The following is a 23,550-nucleotide window of genomic DNA, read 5'->3' as shown; positions in this document are numbered from 1 at the left end:
TTTTAAAGTTGAAACAAGTGAGAAAATAATTTTTGATAAATAAAATAATTATGTGAAAAAATTATTTTGAGACGCTAAATTTTAACCCTCAGTTCATTATAAAAGCAATAACATAATGAAAATACTGAAGGTACAATATTGTAGGAAATTGACTGTATCCTTGCAGTAACGAGCACTTTAATAAAGGTGTTATTTTGTGTTTAAGCACTTCTGAAGAGTGGGTGGAAAAAAACGCTAAATTATTCATGAATTTTAGTTGACAAGTGATCTGTGGGGGAGGTGTTGTTACTTTTGGTAGGGGTAATATGCAGAGGAAGTGGGAGGCATAGAGAAAAAAATAATAGGCTTTAAGTTTGAAAAGATTTCTAAAATGTTTGTATAGCAGGTCATTTTAACTTTGAGTAATGCTGTGCAGTAAAGATATCTTCATTACCACTACCTGCCAAGCACATCCTGTAGGATTTTCAAAGTGCAGAAAAATAACAAGGGGTTTGGGAAGAAGCTTATGTTTTTAATAATAGAGCTGTCAGTTTGATGTCTAGATATGTTGACCCTGAAATCTTTATTGCCAAATTTAGATTTCATGCTTATATTGAATTATCATTTTCCAATCAAGTTTATTCCCCTTGGAGCATGTCTTGTGTGTATATAGGGCTTATGCCACACAGCAGAAGATTGCTAATTTTCTTTTTCTTTACTTTTTTTTCATTGGTCTCCTAAGAAATGATATGACTCAGTAGTAAATGAAATAAATCTGTGTACATGCAACATGTATAGATACTGCAAATATATACATGTGATGTATATGTATTTATGTGTGTTTGTAAGTATGCACTTGTGCTGTGTCTAAAAGTACATTTGCAGTGTATGTGTGTGTGTCTGTTTAAATATATATATATATATATATATATATATATATATATATATATATATATATATATATATATATATATATATATATATATATATACATATATATATATATACACACACACATATATATATATATATATATATATATATATATATATATACACACACACACATATATATATATATACACACACACACACATATATATATATATATACACACACACACACACATATATATATATATATATACACACACACACACACATATATATATATACACACACACACATATATATATACACACACATATATATATATATACACACACACATATATATATATATATATATATATATATATATATATATATATATATATATATATATATATATACATACATTTTTATATATATATATATATATATATATATATATATATACTCACACACACACACATATATATATATATACACACATATATATATATATATACATACATTTATATATATATAATATATATATATATATACACACACACAACTGCATATATATAATGCATAATTATATATATATATATATATAGTGCATAATTATATACCAGTATCTAACATATGAATCTGTTGATCTGTGTATATATATATATATATATATATATATATATATATATATATATATATATATATAAATATGTGATGTTATGTGCTTAATTGTATGTTTATTTTATTTGCTGTTGTAGGTCATCAAACCTTTTCTATTTAATTTCTGTTTGAGACAATGTCTGATCAAGATAAATTGAACCAAGAGTCACTGGAGGAACCTGGAAAAGAACAGGATCCTGAGACCTCCCCAACGATCCCAGAGAAGAGCATCATTAATCAAACGGAAACAGATGAGAGAAGAGAGGAGATCCAGGTAAAATCAAAAGAAAGACCTTATTGTGATTTTATCTTGAGGAATCCATTTATCTTTCACATTTTTCTTTCACTGTTCATGGTTGTTAGGATAAAGGTTCTGTCCCCGAAAAATATTTCCTTATGTATTTTTTTTCTATTGGCCTATAATTTTCAATTTGTTTAATACCAATAAATTTAAAAAAAACACACACACATTTATTTTAGAACAATAATTAAAGCCTCCGGTTTGATTTACTGAAAAAAAAAGAAAAATATTATGGTCTGAAAAATGTAGACATCTTATCTATCATTTAAGAAATTGTCTCTAAAACCTTTAATGAGAAAATTAAAATAATGAATTAATCTTAAATTGATTAATTTAGCTTACATTTTATAAGAATCAATAGTATAGTAATAATATATCAATAGTAACAACATTACATGTAATATATATTTGTTTACTATTTAAAAAAAAAAAATAGCGGACAATTTGTCATTATCATTTCTGTTTCATCCTTGTAAATTCAGTAATAATGCCTTTCTTTGTTTGTTAATGTTCATAGTTTCAGGAAAATAAAAAGGTATTGCTGAAAATGTTTCTGTTTTGACTCCTATATCTTATTTTTGCTTTTCAGAAACGAAATCTAATTCAACAGAAAAAGAGATCTAAGGTAGGATATTTTCTACGTCTAAACATTTTTAGGTGACAAATATACGCAATCAGATTTATCCGTTTTTTTTATTTCTTGATTATATGTTAGTTGAATTTGTATGCAAAATGTGTTATATTTACAGATATTTCTTACCAAATATTTGTACATCTTTATATATCAGTAAGATACATTTTCTAAACAAGCAAAACATTCTTTGCTCATCTTCATACATTTTAATTTAGTTTTTTTTTCTGTACAACCATGTAAACCATGTAAAGACTAAATAACTGTAAGCAACTCTAAACTATTATTAAATATTTATATTTGATTTTTTTTGGAGCTTAGCTTAATTAAAGAATATGATTTTTTTTTCATGGAATTATACATTTTATTATATTTTCTATCAGGCTTGAGAGAATCGTATTAAATTATAATTTTTTGCTTGTAACACTTGCACTCTATTACATGATTCCTTCATCAGTTATGATGTGTTTTGTTAATTTTTTTATCTCTATTTCATTCAGTCCGGAGCTAAGGGTAAACTTGTTAGAAGCCTTGCTGTTTGTGAAGATACTTCTCCTCGTGGATTTGGTGACGATTACCCAGACAATCAGGTGCGTGCCTGTTCTTTTTTGGAGTATTCTTATTTTTTATTTTTTTTAAATCAATATCGATCTCCATACTACTATTTATCACTAAAAATATATACATAGAACATTTACATCTTGGAATATAGAGTTAAAGATTAGTGTATTTCTTAGTGTGTGATTATACATGTTCCAAACATATAGAAATATTAGATAGATGAAACATCAAAGCAGTATATATTGTCTTGATATTTAGATGTAATATAAAGGCACACACCATACATTATGGTATAAAATGTGTACTAGGAAAGGTACAAATATATAGTTTTATTTCCATATTGCAGATATAGCCTTTTTGTTCATCTGCTGGAATTTACATACATGATTTATAGGCATGTAAGTATATGTATGTAAATTCTTTACATTTGTGTTAAATATGTGTAATAATATTATCCGTAAAATGTTATCATATACAGTTGATTTGTTCTTAATTAAAGTCCTTATAAGTGTTCGGCTAAATAATTGGCAAGTGCAGTGTTGATTATAATATTTAATTATAATTCTTTATTCTGAAGCTGTCAGACGCTAGCTGTTAAAATCAGGATGTTTAAAAAGTATACTATATAATTTGCCAGATATAATGGCCCATTTGTATTCTTTTCTTATTTGACTATATACAGTATATGCAGTAGATGTCTACATTTAACAATTAAAAGTCTTTGCGAGATGTGTCTAAATGTCTACAGGGTCAGTTTTTATGTTACCTGTTCATAATTGAAAAAGCTGGTGCATTAAATCATTGTGTCTGATATGTATGTGTTTTGATTCAGCATATATGCTAAACATACATAAGTAAACAGCAATTACATTTACATGCAAAGTCGTAAATCTGTATGTATGCACGTGTGCTTATTGTTTGATATTTTGTATGCATTCTATAAACACATGCATCCATCTGTGTTCGCTCATTTTCCTCCCTGCGCCAAAGATATTCTCTGGATAAACTGATATGGTTTTAAAATCATCTTAGACCATGAAAGACAAAGGTTGGTGCAGGACATGCAGAAGAACCACCGTGATATTGGCATCAAAAAAAATAACCAAATCATTTTTTTTAGCAGTGGAGGAGTTAAAACATATTTAATACAATTTTAAGCAACTCTAAGTTTAAACCCTGATTTTTTTTTTTATATTATTGATAGATATTAGATCATTGTACACCTGTTTAAAAACCCTGCTTCTATATATTTTTTTAAACATTTATTAAGGGGCTTAATGATCCCACTAGCATATAAGACCTATGGATGTATATTTAATTGTATCCAAGCTACTATATAATTATTGCATGGTTGACAAGTGTGCTCTTGGCTTGTGGGAGCATCCTGCAATTTTTGTATTCATATATTTATTTTAGTTTAAAGCATTTAAAGGACCATTTTTTAAACCAGATGTATATTATTTATTTTTTTGTTTGTTTCACTATATTATATATATATTAGCAAAATTAAATTTAAATACTATGCACATTAAATAGTAGATCTGTCACAGAGCCTTTTTTTTTTTTTTTTTTTTTTTTTTTACTATTTGCTCCATTATTTACACTGTGTTTATCAGTATTAACAGTAAGCTTCATGATTAAGAAAGGCTTTGTCCCACAGTGATAAAGCATCCCATTGCAATGTATCAGTTTTCTCATCTTTTGCTAATGATTTCTAGTAAGGTTCAATACAACTCCTCCACTGTCAGATCCCTATCATACATGCCTGCGACATTGAGTTTTGTTGCTTCGGTATGTGTTGTTTCTGCTGTCAAGCAGGACAGAATGGCACTTGGTCTCAGCATCCTTCTCGTTATTTGTGATATTAAATGGCATTCTTTTAATAACGTGATTTACTGTAGAATTAAACAGAAAATGCTAAAAAAAAGTGTAACCCTTAAACCCACTTCAGAAACATGATAATAAACCTCTATATGCAGCCATTAATTAGTAATTCTTCTATGTTATAGCATTAAAGGGACAATAAACACTTTGAAATGGTAATATAAAATGATAAATGGTGTATATATATAAAAAATATCTACAATATGCTTTCATTATTTATTTTGTCCCCTTTACCTGTAATTCCATTCTGAAATTGTGAGCTTTTAAGTTCCTGTTAGAAATGGAAGTGCAGAATACTGTTATGTTCCACACAGCCATTGGGGCCGAATTACTCAAGTTCCATAACTGGTCCGCCTGCTCTGAGGCTGCGGACATCAATCCGCCCTATCCTATACGATCGGGCTGATTGACACCACTCACTAGCGGCCAATTGGCCACGAGTCATCAGCAGGGGGCGGCATTGCACAAGCAGTTCAAACGAACTGCTTGTGCAATGATAAATGTCTGTCGGACATGATCTGCTGAGCGGACCATGTCGGACAGACCGATGATAAATCGGCCCCATTGGCTGCACACTCTAGTGACCTAATTATAACTGTCCCTAATTAGCCACAGCAGTAATCTAAGTTACAACATGGCAGCTTCCATTGTTTTAAAGCCACTAAAACTTTACAATTATTTTGTCACTATTTAAACAACTTATTAAATTAAAAAAAAAAACAACTCATCTACATGTTATTCTCAGACTAATTTTTTCTTTGACTGCATCATTCTATCATTTATTTTGGGCTAGATTATGAGTGGAGCACAATATTGCGCTTATGCAAGTTCGATATTTGGACTCCACTCAGTTATACCAGCTCACGTAAATGTGCGCTGGTATTACAAGTGAGGCGTAATGCAAACGCGACCTCATGTTCACATTGCCCAGAAGCCTTCCATAGGCTTCAATTGGAGCCTCATTTGGATGCCGATAGACGCGTTAAACCACCTAGCGCAGTGGGCAATTCGTTCAGCGTTGGGCAGCAATAAATAAATGTATATGAATATATACAAATATATTTATATGTTTATATTGTATAAACACATAAATATATATATATGTAAATAAGCATATATATTTATAGTGAAAACACAGTCTCCCATTTACCTCCATGTAAAGGCACTTTCAGTGCCATTTTTTTCTCACTTTAACCCCTTATAACTGCTTTCTGCAGTTTAAAAAAAAAAAAAAAAAATAAAGATGCTCATATGTTTATTTATTGATACTCTACTGTCATCTTTATTTTGGGTGAAAATGGGGCAACTTTTTTCATTAACCAGAGATCAGATCTCTGGTTCATGAATTCTAGCGAAAAGTGAAACCGCAAGCTCACGGTCACGTTAACCAGCCACTTGGTATGGCTAGTTATTTAACGTGCACCGGTAAATGGGCAAATTTGCCCCTGTATGGGCGCATGTTAAGACAGCGCTCCACTCGTAATCTTGTCCTTAGTGTTTAATGTCCCTTTAAAGTATTAATCATGTCTTATTAAGGTAGTATTGCATATATTTTTTTAATAAAAGCAGTCATATACGTAAAGAAATTGGTACATTGGCATTTCTAAAAATAAAATTTTGCATAATGCTAAGATCAGCAAATGTAAATTTAATAACATTTTCGTCTCATTATTCTTTAACATGCATAATGAAATAAAATGCCTAAAATGTATAGAACAGTAATCTAGTCTGTATACACAATTTTACAGTCTGTTATATATAAAATGACTGTTAAATATTTGCCAAAACGTGTAAAACTGCGGGTTAGAAATTAATTAAGTTATTCAATGAGAAGATATATTTAAACTTTTGTTTAAACATTTCTCGCTTGTTATAATCAATTAAAAACTATTATAATGGAATATTTATATTTTCTAAATTTGTAAATATAAAAAAAAAAATACTTAACAATAATCAGTTAAAAATAAAACCAAATGAAACCACATAAGAAATGATAAAGAGAAACCATACGTAAAAGAATGTCATTTACATTGTTGGTTTATAAATGTGGAACAGATGGTGAAAGAGCAAATAAAAGCATAAAGTCTTTTTTTTTTCTAAAATTTCTCTAGTGAATTTAATGCTCGTGAACCGTGCCAGATTGACAGCACTGGAAACTGCAGTTCTCCAATTATCCACAGAACAGGTACAGCACGGGCAGCGGCAGTGCAAGCTTTCCCCCCACTGCCCTTCCATTGTGCCTCAGCCCTGTTCTGCACTGGAGGGGCAACCTCTGAGGGTGAGAGGGGCATTCAGTTTCCATGCCCATTCAATATTTGTGTTCTATAATGAATTGAACAATTGATTTTGTCCTATGGATGATTGTCCGCTAGGAACTGAACTGTAAATGACATCTCATTTCAAACCAGCCAAAATAAGTATGACTAGGATTAAATCATTTTGTATCTCAGGTTACTCAGCCATAGTGTGACAGGAGATATGAATGCAAAAGACCTGTTATTCTGTGCCATATTTTTAGTACTCCAATATTGCTTTATCTCTAATCTCTTCAAGTGGAGTCTGCATCAAATTTTACTACAATTAGGTGAAGTGCCCTCCAGGAGCAGCTGTGTTATCAATACATTTTAGAACCATAAAGAATTAAAAAAAAAAAAATAATAATTAAAACTAATTTTTTTCTTTTTTCTGCCCAGGAGTGTATTCATCTTCATCTTTCCAGCCCTTCTGATCTGCAAGAAGATATAAACCTTAAAGATGATAGTGAGAAAGACAAAGATAGAAGCAAAGACAGAGAGAAGACATTTGAAAAAACAAAAGCCAGGACACTATCAAAAGGTAAGTAAATAAACTACACTGAATAAAATTAAAATGTATTTGAGAAAGTTCCCTTACCTTTAAAGTGATGGTAAATCTGAGTGGTTGAAAAGCGCTAGACTTTCAGTGATGAGTTTGTAACAAAAAGGGTGCTAAACACACCTTTTCTGTGCCGCGGCTCCTCGCTAAACTCTGTGTCCACGGCACAACGCTCTTCTCTCAATGAGGTGATTTTTCCACCTCTAAACCAATAGCAGTGTTAGTCGTCTGACAGTGTTCTGTATGCAAGCACGGCTATTGGTTTAGAGGTGGAAACATGATCTCATTGAGAGTAGAGCACAGTGCCATGTGCAACCGGAGGCTCTGACTTTAGCGAGGAGCTGCAGAACAGAAAGGGTGAGTTTAGCACCTTTTTTTTACAAACTCATCATTGAAAGTCCACTTTATTTGTAGTGATGGTAAATTTTTTAATCACTCGGATTTAGCATCACTTTAAGAATAAACAATAATGTTAGGTCATGTGTTTATCAACCTTCACTAAAAAGACATTATGTAATCCAAATTATCTTGCTAATGGAATATAATTTTTTAGTTCTTTTCACAAGTAGAAATCTGTCCAGCTCTTATTAAAAATTTCCAGTGGAAAGTCTGGTAAACACAGGAGTGTCAAATCCGTTAAAAATCCTCAGAAAATTTACTTGTCTACAATTTAAAGGGACATGAAACCCACATTTTTTCTTTCATGATTTAGAAAGAGCATACAATTGTAAACAACTTTCTAATTTACTTCTGTTATCTGTTTTGCTTCATTCTCTTGATATTCTTTGCTGAAAAGCATATCTAGATATGCTTAGTAGCTGCTGATTGGTAGCTGCACATAGATGCCTCCTGTGATTGGTTCACTGTGTGCATTGCTATTTCTTCATTAAAGTATATCTAAATAATAAAGCAAATTAGGTAATAGAAGTAAATTGGAATGTTGTTTAAAATTATATTCTCTACCTTAATCATGAAAGAAAATGTTTGGGTATAGTGTCCCTTTAAACTGAAGCTGTTTGACTTAGAATGTAGAATTGTAATGAACTTCACAAAATCTGATTGGATAGAAATCTACATTTTAATAGAACAAGTAAGTAAAATAATTTTTTAACCAAATTTGACATTTTATTTTTTACAACACTTATTTGAAAATAATTGCAAGGGGATTCAGTACACTTTTTTAAATGTTAGCATTATTGCATATACATTGTGATTATGTGTGAAAAACATTTGCACTTGCATTTTAACCATTGCAAGGTTATTTCCCCTAATTCATAACTGATATATATATGTGCTATGCATTTAACATCTGAGGCTTGCTAGAGTTAGATCCTAATCATAGTAGGTCAGTAGGTGACTTAGTAGGTTGGGTTTAAAAGTTCATCCTTAAAGGGACATTAAACACTAAATAAATGCTAGATAGAATGAAGCGTTCAAAGAAAATATTAGTCTGAGAATAACTTGTAGATGTATATTTTAAAGTTTCATTAGATGTCTAAATATTGACAACAAAATAAGTACAAAGTTTTAATGAAACAAAGTGTTTAATGTACCTTTAAGTCAGTTACATGTCTTTTTTGTGGTTAGACAACTTTGCTTTTAATAGTAACAAGAGAATAGTTGATTTGGACATTTTTCACCAACTTGGTTTTCTAAGCTGAGTTATACTAACTTGCTGATGCATACTTACACTACTCTGAATATATTGTATATGTATTGTCTTAGATGAATACATTTAGATTACTGTTGCCAGTTCTTTTTTGTTACATACTTCCTCATTACAAACTGCTCCACTACCTCTCCCAATTTGAAACGCACAAAGTGCAAGATTTATCATGAGTTTAAACCGCTGTTTGTAAACCCTCTCGTCAACTTGGATTTGCCAGATGAAAATCACCCCGGATTCATTCACTCGGGGCGTTTGAGAAGTCCTACTCTCACTCAATTGGTTGTGCAAGGGTAGGGGGTGGCATTGCATAAGTGTTCACATGTAAATATGGAGAACAAATGCACCCCACAATCTGCAATGGAATGAGAACAGATTCACAACATGAATCCTGTTTGATCGCAAAATGATATATTTTGCCCAAAGTGTTTCCGTTTCTCTCTAACTGGCTTATTCCTTTTTTCTCTGTTTGACCCCATGTGCTATATACTGTATATCTGGCTATAGAAAAGTGCATCTGAAGTACAGCAATGGTTCACAATAACAACCATAAGAGTGAAACATAAGAAAAATACACATTGCACTTTCTGTGAACTCATATTTGCCTGTAACTGTGTAAGAGACTATCAAGACATTTTTGCATAGATATTGGAGAGACTTTGCACTTAAAGGGACAGTATTTTGACATTTAGTCCTCAATCTCAAGCTTTTGTGAGAGGCATTTTTAGCTACTGTTCGATTTGGCATGATCACAATAGCATGTTTTCAGCTGATTCTCATGCTCGCCAACGAGTTTTTTGGATCCGTGAAAAAAGCCTTATTTTCTCTGTGGAGCTGAAAACAGCTCGGCCATCACAATATGTTTTCTGCTCACTTTTCAACAGTTTTTTAAGACCATTTCCTTCCTAAGATAGGGAGAGTCCAAGTCTTCATTCCTTACTGTTTTGAAATTCAACACCTGGCCACCAGGAGGAGGAAAAGACACCCCAGCCAAAGGTATAAATATCCCTCCCACTTCCTCATTACCCCAGTCATTCTTTGCCTTTCGTCATGTTAGGAGGTTGCAGAGAGGTGGCAGAAGATTCAGAGAATCCTGAAAAAGGGTATCTTCCCTTCGAGATAGGACTGGAGATTTAAGTAGTCATGTCAACCTCTCAGAGAGTATTGATGAAAGTTAGAGTCTGGAGATGCAGGGAAAGTTTGTTCTGCAAAACCATCCAGACTACTGCTAACAGCTCCTAAGCAATCAGTGTTGATGAGTTTCACTGCCTGCTTTCTCTCACTCAAGTCCATGTCAGGAGCGCTGCTATAAGACTGTCACACTTGAGAGGCTGTGTTCTGTTCCACAGCATGGATTCTGGAGGTAAGATTGTTTCAATTTTTATACATAAAACGCTGTAACAGGGTCACAGTGTGGCTCCTTTATACCTTGATAGGAATTAGGGTTAATATCCTCTGAAGGGGGTTTATTGAACAGTTGGGGTTAATTAATCAGTGTATTAATTATTTACATGCTGCTTTGTGTGATTTTTTTCCTGGGCTGTTAGACTGTTTCACTTTTAAGTTTTACTTTCGTTTTTGAAATTGTTGCACAGGTCCTATTACTTGCTGTTTTTGTAATAACAGGGAAAGTACTGTCTTGCATTCCATGTGACCAGGTGTGATCTATGTTCATTTCCTCCATTCTGGCTGAGATTTGAACATGAGGAGAGTGTTTCCTCTGTTAACTGTCTGGGTCTAGAAGGTGGTAAGTGCTCCAGCCATTGGGAGTATAAAGGTGCAGTTTTCTATAATAAGAAACATTTTTATTTGTGTCCTGTGGGTATAACCTGAGCTATGGAGGACCCTGACATCTTAGAAGGTACACCTTCTGTACTAAATCATACCTGTTTATAATGTGAGGAGGCCAGGGTTTTCCCGCCCACTCAATTATGTTCCACATGCCTTAACACCGTTATAAAGTCTAAGAAGGGAGACAAGTCTGCTAAGGCTCTTAGTCCCTCTGAGCCGTCTACCTCTCAGGACTCGACGTCCCGTGAGATTACTACCCTTGCTACATTATCCACTCCACATGCAGTTCCCCGTAGCACATGTAATCCTCCATCCGGAGAGGGCCTTCTTCCTGAGGACTTTGCCACGCAGTTACAAACGGCAGTGTCTGCGGCCCTCAATGCATTACCTCGCTCTAACAAACGCAAGAGAAAGGTTAAACATTGCTCTCCTGACCCGGAGTCATCTAAATATTTATCGGATTTAGCTATTATGTCCCAGTTATCCGATGATGAATTAACCTTTGTAGCTTCAGAGGGTGAATTTTCTGGGTCGGAGTCCTTAGCGTCTAAGCCTCCTGCTGTGGAGGAACCATCCTTAAGATTTAAAATTGAGCACTTGCGTTTATTATTAAAAGAGGTTCTGTCTACGTTAGAGGATTCAGAGGCCACGCTGCCTGAAGAACCTATGATACCTAAATTAGACAGAGTTTACAAAGACAGGAAAGTTCCTTTGACTTTTCCTGTGCCGGTTAAGATGGCGAACATTATTAAGAACGAATGGGAAATGATTGGTTCCTCCTTTTCACCCTCGTCTACTTTTAAAAAGTTGTTCCCGGTCCCGGACTCTCAACTGGATTTGTGGGGCTCCATTCCTAAGGTGGATGGTGCTATCCCTACGCTTGCTAAACGTACTACTATACCTCTTGAGGATAGTTCTTCATTCAGAGAGCCGATGGATAAGAAAATGGAAACCTTTCTGAGAAAGATGTTGCAAAATACGGAATTTTTGTTTCAACCGGCGGCTGCAGTTGCCGCGGTTTCTGGAGCGGCTACCTACTGGTGCAACACTTTGTCGGAACTCATTGAGGTGGAGTCTCCCCTCGAAGATATTCAAGACAGAATTAAAGCTCTGAGAATTGCTAATTCTTTTATCTGTTATGCGAACATGCAAATTATTTGTCTAAATGCAAAGGCCTCTGGCTTTGCGGTCCTAGCCCACTGGGTGCTCTGGTTGAAGTCTTGGTCTGTGGATATGACTTTTAAGTTCAGACTCCTTTCTCTACCCTTCAAGGGAAAGATTTTATTTGGTCCAGGCCTGGACTACATTATTTCTACGGTTACCGGAGACAAGGGTGCCTTCCTACCGCAAGATAAGAAGAACAAGTCTAAGGGATGACAATCTTCTAATTTTCGTTCCTTTTGTTCTGACAAATCCTAATGACAACAATCCACCTCCAAGCCCGAGCAACCCAAGAGTACTTGGAAGCCGGCTCAGTCCTGGAATAAATCCAAGCAGAATAAGAAGCCCGCCGAAAACAAATCGGCATGAAGGGGTGGCCCCCGATCCGGGATCGGATCGTGTTGGGGGCAGACTGTCTCTTTTTTCAGACGCCTGGTCCTGGTTCACAGGATTCATGGGTCCTGGAGATGGTATCTCAGGGATACAAGATAGGCTTCAAATCTCATCCGCCAAGGGGCAGATTCCTTCTCTCGAATCTGTTTTCCAGACCAGAAAAGAGGGATGCCTTTCTAGGGTGAGTTTGGGATCTATCCTTCTTAGGAGTTGTTGTCCCCTGTGCCTACCTAAGAAAAAGGTTAGGGGTTTTATTCAACCTTTTTCGTAGTCCCAAAGAATGAAGGAACTTTCTGCCCAATTCTGGACCTAAAGTGCTTAAACAGATTTCTCAGTGTCTCTTCCTTCAAGATGGAGACGATAAGGTCCATCCTTCCTTTAATTCAAAAAGGCCAGTTTATGACCACTATAGATCTGAAGGACTCTTACCTTCATGTTCCAATCCACAGGGAACACTTTCATTTCCTGAGGTTTGCATTCCTGGACCAGCACTTCCAGTTCATTGCCCTTCCATTTGGCCTAGCTACTGCTCCAAGAATCTTTAGGAAGGTTTTAGGGGCTCTTCTAGCCGTTGCCAGAACTCAGGGTATTGCAGTAGCCCCATACTTGGACAATATACTGGTGCAAGCAACATCCTTTCGTTTTGCAGAAGAATTCTCAGAGTCCCTTCTCAGTCTTCTTCGATCACATGTATGGAAGATAAACTTGGAAAAGAGTTCTCTTATCTCAAGTAACAGGGTGGAATTCCTGGGTACTATAATAGACTCCATATCTAGGAGGATATTTCTAACAGACCAGAGACATTGCAAGCTAACTTCGGCATGTCTTTCCCTCTGGACCTCCTTGAGTCCCTCTGTGGCTCAGTGTATGGAGGTGATTGGTCTCATGGTGTCCTGCATGGACATCATTCCTTTTGCCAGGTTCAGCCTCAGACCTTTACAACTGTGCATGCTGAGGCAGTGGAACGGCGATCATTAAGATCTGTCTCAACAGATTGCATTAGACAGCCGGTCGAGAGAATCGCTCTCTTGGTGGCTCTGTCCAGATCATCTGTCCCGAGGGACATGCTTCTTAAGACCATCCTGGGAGATTGTGACTACGGATGTAAGCCTATCCGGATGGGGAGCTGTTTGAGGTGCCAGGAAGGCATAGGGGTTGTGGACTCAGGAGGAGTCCTCCCTTCCGATCAATATTTTGGAACTACGGGCAATCTTCAAGGCCTTGAAGACTTGGCCACTTCTGGTTTTGTCCCAGTTTATCAGATTCAAATCAGACAATATAACCTTGGTGGATTACATCAACCATCACAGGGAGAATGAGAAGTTCCTTGGCCATGAAGGAAGTATCTTAGATTCTGGAGTGGGCGGAGGCCCACAGCTGTTCACTGTCAGCAATTCACATTCCCTGTGTGGACAACTGGGGGGCGGATTATCTGAGCAGGCAATCCTTCCGTCTAGGGGAATGGTCTCTCCATCCCGATGTGTTTGCAGAGATATGCAGAAAGTGGGGGACGCCGGAGATAGATCTCATGGCGTCCCGTCTCAATACCAAGCTACCCAGGTACAGGTCGAGGTTGAGGGATCCCAAGGCGGATCTAATAGATGCACTAGCAGTGCCCTGGAGGTTCAAACCCATATATCTTTTTCCTCCTTACCGCTTCTTCCTCGAGGGGTGGCCTGCATCAAGCAGGAGTGGGTATCAGTAATCCTGAATGCTCGATCGTGGCCACTAAGGAAGTAGTTTGCGTATCTAGTGAGGTTGTCCTCATCTCCTCCGTGGAAGTTACCTTGTCGCAGAGACCTGCTGATACAAGGTCCATTTGTTCATCAAAATCTAGATTCTCTGAGGCTGACTGCGTGGAGAATAAACGCTTAGTCTTAGCTAAGAGAGGTTTCTCTGAGAGTGTCATTGATACTCTTATTCAAGCTTGTAAACCAGTTACTCGGCGTATCTACCACAAGGTGTGGAGGACCTACTTATTCTGGTGTGAAGAGCGTGGGTTTTCCTGGCACAGAGTTAAGGTTGCCAGGATCTTATCTTTTCTCCAGGATCTGCTAGAGAAGGGCATTTCTGCTAGTACCCTGAGTCAGTCTCGGTTTTATTGCACAAGAGACTGGCTGAGCTTTCAGACGTACAGTTCTTTGTTAAGGCTCTGATTAGGATCAGACCTGTGTTTAGATCTGGGGCTCCTCCTTGGAGCCTAAAATCTTGTTCTTCCAGTTTTGCAACAGATTCCGTTTGAGCCTCTGCATTCCGTTGACATTAGATTGTTATCTTGGAAGTTTCTCTTTTTATTGGCTATTGCCTCTGTGTGCAGAGTTTCTGAGATCTCTGCTTTGCAATGTGAGCCCCCTTATCTGATTTTTCATGCTGATAAGGCAGTTTTACATGCTAAATTAGGTTTTCTTCCTAAGGTTGTGTCCTTCCTTGTGTCCTAATCCTTCTTCATCAAAGGAACGCTTACTTCACAATTTGGATGTGGTTCATGCCTTGAAGTTCTATCTTCAGGCTACTAAGGAGTTCAGACAATCTTCCTATTTGTTGTCTATTCGGGGAAGCATAAGGGGCAGAAGGCTACTTCAAATTCCCTATCTTTTTGGTTAAGTAGTGTCATCCGCTTAGCTTACGAGACAGCAGGACATTGTCCTTCTGTGAGGATAACGTCTCATTCCACTAGAGCAGTGGCTTCCTCTTGGGCCTTTAAGAACGAGGCCTTTATGGATCAGATTTGTAAGGCGGCTACCTGGTCCTCCTTACATACTTTTTCAAAATGTTAGAAGTTTGATGTCTTTGCTTCGGCTAGAGCAGCTTTTGGGAGAATAGCTTTGCAGGCTGTGGTGCCGTTAGAATAGGGTCTGCCTCTTCTTTTTTGTTCCATTCCGTTATTCATTTAGTGTCCTCTGGAGCTTGGGTATAGTTTCCCTAACAGTAAGGAATTAAGCCGTGGACTCTCCCTATCTTATAAAGGACAACATAATTTATGCTTACCAGATAAATTCCTTTCCTTCTGGATAGGGAGAGTCCACGGCCCCCACATGTTTTTTCTTGTCTATGGGTGGTCCCCTATTTATTTTATTCTTCTGGCACCATTTATACCCTAATGTTTCTGCTACTTTTCCTTTTTCCCTCCGCAGAATGACTGGGATAATGAGGAAGTGGGACGGATATTTAAGCCTTTGGCTGGGGTGTCTTTGCCTCCTGGTGGCCAGGTGTTGTATTTCTCAACAGTAAGGAATGAAGCCGTGGACTCTCCCTATACGGAAGGAAAGGAATTTATCTGGTAAGCATAAATTATGTTTTTTGACTCATCAAATTTAGCACCTCTAGTCACTTGTTAAGTCCACTGAAGGGCATTTCGGACATCTATTACACCATTTCACTGTTATAGCTAAACAGTCTATTTGCTTGCTCATATGTTAAACACTGAAATGGCCACGGGAGACATTCTATTGGTTGGTTTGTTAACATACATGGTATTGATTCATTAAAGCTTGATTCATCCCCATTGTAGAGGCTGTATACAGTCAACAGGGTAAAGATTTACATATGTATAGGAACATAAACATATGTAGATGTGATGACTATGGGATATCATGTACTGCTAAATGGATCTGCAGGAAAACTCACTGCAGAACACCAACATCTTCAAATGGCGTTTCATTTCTGATATTTGATTGTAAATCTCACTCGCATCTAACAGTACTGGTGTTATTAAAATCATGTTTTTAGAGGAGATCACTTAGTCATGGCTTTTATAGTTAGCGACTACAATCTGTTTCCATCAGCACCACTTCTAACCCATCTAAAGCTGTAAACAAAATGGTGACTGGGAGTTTATATGCAAAACACCTAAAATATCTTTTTTTTTTTTTTTTAAAGATTTTCTATTCTTTTAAACTGTAAATTGTTACCCCATGTCTTACTGCCATGCATCTTTTTAAGAGATTATGAATTTGTGAATGGCTTTTTTGACAACGAGCCTCTATGGACACTAAATCCAAACTTGTCCACAACTGTGCATACATTTTTGAACTTGTAATCTGGAACAAAACAAAACTTTTTTGTTTTTTTGACAAAAGCTCACATTGCTTCATCAGTAATATATAGTTTGCTTACTGTCCCTTTAAATTACACAATTAGGATAGGGGGAGTCTGGAGAGGCCAGGTAATGGCCGCATAAGTGGAAAGCTCCAGGCAGTATACACAACCAAAAGGCAAAAGCGACCTGAAAACAGCAGCTGTGGAACTCACAAGTCAGTGAAACACTGACCGGAGACATGCACAACAGATGACCAGAACGCTTTTCACCGCGCAGCAAGCAGACAAGCCATATAAAGAGGGCTCACGCCGATAAGGCCAGTGTCGGCTACCCACGTGGCGCAACGAGAATCGGAATCCCTGAACGATGCTTTAAATTGAAAGCTGGTGAGCGAGAAGTGGGAAACTGAAGGGGTCAAGGACTGAGAAGGACAGCAAAGGCTCCAACATACAGGGAGCGATAACCGGAGACAGGTAAAAGGAATCTTTAACTCTGTCAGACCCCTGCTAGACAAATGGCGCCATAGTGAAGGACATAACGCAGCGTTAGAAAGGAAAGCTGCACTGACTGCTCAAGCTGTAAACTATGTGGGGTACAAAGCCATAATTAACACTCTGACTAAACACCATAAATAAGGAAATTGAGAGGTCACAACATAAGAGGGGCTGCATTGATTATGAAAAATAAGGGGAGAAAACCAGAGACAGCCTTTCTTTTATTCCAATTTAAACACCGGTAGAAGACATCAGTGGACAATATATACAGTACGCAGAGGGGCTAAAACAAGATGTATTGAAACATATACCCATACTCTAAGACACAAGTAGGAAAGTCTAAACGCTAAAACCCCAACTCACTATTATAACCAATGAGTGAAGAAATGAAAAGACTTGGAGGACGATAATGTACAACGCCATCATACAGAACATTTGGATCACCACAGACACGCAGTGTTAAAACAAATATCTGAACACATAGAACACATGACAGATTGGTCAGCAATTTGCTAGATATATATGAACATGCAGGCATATCTATAGAACCAAGGAGTAAGGGGAATAACTCTTAAAATAAAGAATCACAAATTCCTGAAGACAATTATCCACTGCAGTGGGCTGACATTAATAAGCAGTCACTGCGAGCTGATCATATCTTTCAATTAGACACTGCTACTATGACCTCTAAAAGAAGCACCAAAGTTGGGCCCTTGGGCAAACAAACTACTGCACCTATTTTCTTTAAAGCTACCAGAGGGGAGAAATCCCCAGAGCAGCAATCACCTCGTTCAGACGGAGAACAGGGAAATGATGCAGACTTCCTAACAGATCTGGGAAATCAAGCACCTATAACAAAAGCAGATCTAGATAATCTGGTCTCTAAACAGGACATATCAATGAATTTTGACAAGCTTCTGGAAAAGATGGAGACATTGCAAAACACAGTTACCAATAGCCTCACAGAACTCAAGCAGGAGATTGGTGAATTAGGATCCAGAGTAAATACACTAGAAGAAAGTGGAGATACATTGGCTGAAGGCTTAAATGAAGTCACAGATCAAACAAAAGCCCAACAACAAGACATTGAAGATATCTATGACAAGCTTGAGGACTTGGAAAACCGCAGCCGTCGCTGCAATATTAGGCTGAAAGGAGTGCCAGAGTCAGTAACCCCTAAAGAAATGAATTTGTATCTGCTTAACCTATTTCAAGGTATCACAGGAACAGGAGACGAAAATAAATTTCAAATAGAAAGGGCGCACAGGGCCTTACGACCCAAACCTAAAGGGGATGACCCCCCTAGAGATATCATCATCAGGATGCTAAGATACCAAGAAAAGGAGGAAATATTGGCAGCAGCACGAAGAAATCCGACATACAAACATCAGGGCAACGTGATCCAGTTCTACCAGGACTTATGCTTGAGGACCCTGCAGAGAAGGGGTGCCCTTAGGCCCCTTACAACACAATTGAGGAAGGCCCAAATCCCGTATAGATGGAGTTTCCCGTTTGCTCTGCACATCACTTGGGAAAATAGGATAATATCTATGAAAGACCCCGAGGAGATGCCAGACATCTGTAGAAGAATGAAAATAGATCCTCCTGTTATGCAACATCAAAAACCACCCACTGGAAGTGATCCAGGGGGCAGGCCGTCTTTTCAAAAAAGATGGTCTAAAATACCGGAGAAAAAAAGGAAGACATGAAGCATCAGGTGTATTCATAATACAGAAAATGTTAAATCCTGAAGCAGGAGCAGACACACCTGACAGTGTCTGCAGGAATCTTTGTTCCTCCAGACTGATCATAACTTCGGACAGATGAGTATATTTTGTGTTTATACTTGTTTTAGATATATTTTAAGTAAATGTGATCACAAGTTAGTGTCAGGATGTTTTAATGACGAACTAGTCATACTGACAGAGACAAGGTTACAACCTGAGAGGAGAAGATATAAAGACTATGGTGGTACCTGGATACCGATAAGGACCTTTCTTTGTGTTTTATGTCTTTTGAATTAAAATATATAACCAGGTTAAATATTCCAAATAATTAAGAAAACCCTTTTTTTTTTCTTAGCAAAAATATAGTTATGGGTGAAGTTACTGCAGCTGAATAAATAATAGTATCTGCCTTTAAAGAATATTTAGATAGTTAAGTTAAACACTGTAACTGCCTAATTGAGAAAAAATGCAATGTTTAGTCACAAATGAAGGACTTTTAGTTTTTATGTTATGTTTGGTTCTATTTTTCAATGTTTGTCTCCGGGTGGTGCCGGGTAATACAATGTATAAGAGTAACGAAATATGGGTATGGGGGTGCAATACCAAGATCCTCAGAATTCTTGAGGCTCAGAGAATATATCATGTAGTGTTTACCTCAGGTAGGAACAAAATAAGGAGACAAGGGGAGATGGAGGGAAGTAACGGAGATGTCACATAACTTTATCCTGCTATCGCACAATGCAAGGGGGTTGAACACAGACATTAAGAGAAAAACTGCCATGACACAATACTTGAAAACAAGAGCTAAAATAATCTTTTTACAGGAGACACATTTCACGAAATCAGGGGTTCCAAAGTTCTGGTCACATCAATTTCCGTTACACTATCATTCTACAGCCGAAACTAAAAAGAGAGGGGTCTCTATATTAATTCATAGATCATTAGATTTTGTGACAGATAGAGTAGTCACGGATAAAGAGGGACGATTTGTTATTATCCAGGGCTCCCTTCAAGGGACCACAGTCACACTATGTAATATATACGCCCCCAACGAAACACAAAATTTATTCTTTTCTAAGATATCGTCATTGCTCACACAATGGTCACAGACAAGATTAATCGTAGCAGGTGACTTTAATGTTAATATGACTCCACACGGAGGACATGACTCTCAAAAAATAACAAGTAAACAACATAGACACAATAGCATCATAAAGGCAATTAGAAACTCATTAGATGAACAGGGACTGATAGATTCATGGGAGGTAGTGTGTAAAGCAAAACATGATCACACTTACTATTCATCGGCACACAAGATATACACGACACTTGACTATATCTACGTTAGCCAAATACTAGCGCCCAATCTCGTAAGAACGGGAACTCAGACATGTGTCTGGTCTGATCATTCACTTATATATCTAGAACTTTCGGGACTCATAAACTACACGAGACACCGGTCATGGACATATAACCCGACTTTACTAAAAGACAGGGAGATACATGTTAGAATGCAAAAGGCATTAAAAGAATACTGGGACATAAACGTTAACACAGTCAAGAACCCACTAATGACATGGGCCGCTCACAAATCGGTGATGAGGGGACTTCTAATAAAGGAAAAGTCCATAAAAAACAAGACAGTACTTGCGCTAGTCAACACATTGCAAAAAGAAGTTGAACAGTTAGAGAAGGAACACCAGAGAACACTATCTGAGAGAACATACAAAACATTGATCACTAAAAGAGGGGAGTTAGCTAAATTACTGAATGAAGCTTCTATAAGAGCAGCTCTACGGCTCAAGGCCCATTATTTTGTATACGCAAATAAGCCAGATAGATATCTGGCACACAAACTAAGGGAAAAAAATAAGTTCTTTACTATACCTAAGCTAGTCACACACAGGGGAGAAACTACTTCAGACCCACAAACAATTGCAGACAGTTTTGCTCACTATTACGAGCAATTATATGACGGGAAAAAGGTAGCAGCAGGGAATAATGATACTCATATTTCCAGCTTCTTAGACAAAGCTGATTTGAAAACCATAAGGGAAGATGATTTGGAGACCCTTAACTCAAAGATAACAGCACCGGAAATCCTAGGAGTAATTAAAGATCTCAAAGCGGGTAAGGCGGCGGGACCCGACGGTCTGACGGGAGAATATTACAAACTTTTTAAACAAGAATTACTTCCCCATTTAGTTACTTTTTGTAATGGGATAATGGAGGGGTGGGAATTACCCAGAGAAATGCTTCAGGCAAAGATTATAGTTATACCAAAAGGTGGGAAAAATAGTAAACTATGTCAAAACTATCGGCCAATCTCCCTGATCAACCATGATATAAAAATATTTGCTAAGGTAATGGCGAATAGACTAAAAAAGATATTACCCTCCCTGATCCACCAAGATCAGGTGGGATTTGTCCAAGACAGAGAAGCCCCTGATAATGTTAGACGAACGCTTACTTTACTGGACTACCTAAACGCGACAGGGACACCAGCTCTATTCCTGTCGCTAGACGCAGAAAAAGCGTTCGACAGGGTGGACTGGAAATTCATGTTCAAGGTATTAGAGGTCATGGGATTTAATGGAGCCTTTATTAAGGCGTTAGGTATCATTTACTCTGGGCCGACGGCAGTGGTGGGAGCAGCAGGTTACTTATCAAGGCAAATTAACATTCTAAATGGGACACGGCAGGGGTGCCCGCTATCACCGTTGCTATTTGCAATTTGTATAGAACCATTGGCTGCATATATTAGGAATTCGAGAGACATCTCAGGAGTGCAAGTAACAATCTCTGAGTATAAATTGATGCTGTTTGCGGATGATGTGTTGCTAACGATTACTAAGCCTATGAGCTCCTTGCCCCACCTATACAAAATATTAGGAGAGTACGCGGAGATTTCGGGCTATAAGATAAACTCTGACAAGTGCGAGGCGTTAGCGATCAATTTACCACAGCATACTAAGAAAGCAATAGAGTTAAATTTTGCATTCTCATGGGTTAAGAGTCATATCACGTATCTAGGAATCAAAGTAGGCGACAAACTGACGGACCTCTATAGATTAAACTATATCCCTGTTTACAAAACCATTAGAAATGACTTAAGGAAGTGGAAGAAACATAATTTTTCATGGTATGGTAGGCTAATGTCTATTAAGATGAATATCCTTCCTAGACTAATGTACTTATTTCGAGCAATACCGACTAATATACCCCTCCCAGAACTAGAAACTTTACAGGTAGATCTTCTGAAATTTTTGAGAGGAGACGGTAGAACCAGAATAGCATCACAGCTGCTGAAGCTACATAGACAGGCAGGAGGAGTAGGGGTTCCAAATCTAGTAGAATATTTTCACGCCTCAAGATTGGCACAGACGGTTCTCTTGAGCAAACACAACATGGATATGGTATGGCCACAGGTAGAATCGGAGATAGCGAGCAGCGCTAGAGCAGCAGACATTATATGGGACCCAGATGCACTTCCAAAAGTGGGAACATATAGATCACCAATAACACAAGAAGCAGTCAGACTGTGGAATAAGATAGCGATAGGGCTGCGGCTTTGTAGTCCGGAATCATTGTTAAAACCAATCAAGTTTCTTCTACCTAGAGATTCGAGAAAATTAGTAGATAAATGGGCGAATAAAGGCCTATATAGGGTGGCCGACTTTGTATCGGGCCCCAAACTGCTTACGTTTAACCAAATTAGGGACCAAATTGACCCAGAAAAACTACATTGGTTTTTGTATTTACAGATCAACTCGGCAGTAACAGCATACATGAAACACAAACAAGCACACCCACTCACTGAACTGGAGAGAATGGTCAAGATAGATACTAGGGGGAAAAAACTGATCTCGCGACTTTATGTATTAATTCAGAAAACCAAATATGACACTAAACTGGCTGTTACAGAGAGATGGGAGAGAGATACAGCAGAGGTATGGAATACGGGTGAATGGAACGAAATGATGCTGAACTCTTACGGGGGTATGATTAGTGCAGACATGAGAGAAAATTGTATCAAAGTAATGTTCAGATGGTATTTGACACCTGAGAGGACAGCATACTTTATCTCAACACACAATGGACACTGCTATAGGGGCTGCCCAGAAAAAGGTACTTACCGACACATGTGGTGGGATTGTCAAAGGATACAAGCACTGTGGGAAAAATTATCAGAATTGATAGGTAGCTTACTGGGAGATAGAATTAATCTCACAATATCACAGGCTTTGCTACACGAAAGGGTAAAACCTTTCAACACGACAATCAACAAGTTTATTAGAATACTCTGCACATGTTTAAGAATATGCATAGCCCGTCATTGGAAAGTTGGAGCACCTACATGGCGGGAAGTGGTAGGGAAGATTGCAGACACGTACACCCTATCAGAACTGGCAGCTTGGTCACAGGGGCAACCAGAGCAGTTTCAGAAGATCTGGTACTACTGGATATTAGGTCAGGGTAATACTTAAGAGATGCAGAGGTAGAAGGAGGAATATAGGAGGTCTCCTGGATTACATGT

At 37.4% G+C, this 23,550-nt stretch overlaps 1 protein-coding gene across 4 annotated transcripts in view; it reads left to right on the top strand.

Moving 5' to 3' along the window:
• LOC128660572 (cAMP-regulated phosphoprotein 21-like) overlaps positions 1-23,550 on the top strand; it is a 435,858-nt gene that overhangs the window by 112,628 nt on the left and 299,680 nt on the right. For 3 of the 4 annotated variants that reach the window (XM_053714501.1, XM_053714500.1, XM_053714499.1), the window contains exons 3-6: positions 1,611-1,786; positions 2,403-2,438; positions 2,945-3,034; positions 7,583-7,724. In XM_053714501.1, the coding sequence (XP_053570476.1) occupies positions 1,649-1,786; positions 2,403-2,438; positions 2,945-3,034; positions 7,583-7,724 (406 nt within the window). In that variant the 5' untranslated portion in view covers positions 1,611-1,648. Of the gene's footprint in view, positions 1-1,610; positions 1,787-2,402; positions 2,439-2,944; positions 3,035-7,004; positions 7,075-7,582; positions 7,725-23,550 lie in introns of those variants that run through there. The other variant, XM_053714502.1, reaches the window with a different exon arrangement.

Source organism: Bombina bombina, chromosome 5 (genome assembly GCF_027579735.1).
Source record: "Bombina bombina isolate aBomBom1 chromosome 5, aBomBom1.pri, whole genome shotgun sequence".
Classification (NCBI taxonomy): Eukaryota; Metazoa; Chordata; class Amphibia; order Anura; family Bombinatoridae; genus Bombina; species Bombina bombina.
The sequence above is the reverse complement of the archived record's forward strand: the minus strand, read 5'-3'. Positions and strand labels throughout refer to the sequence as shown.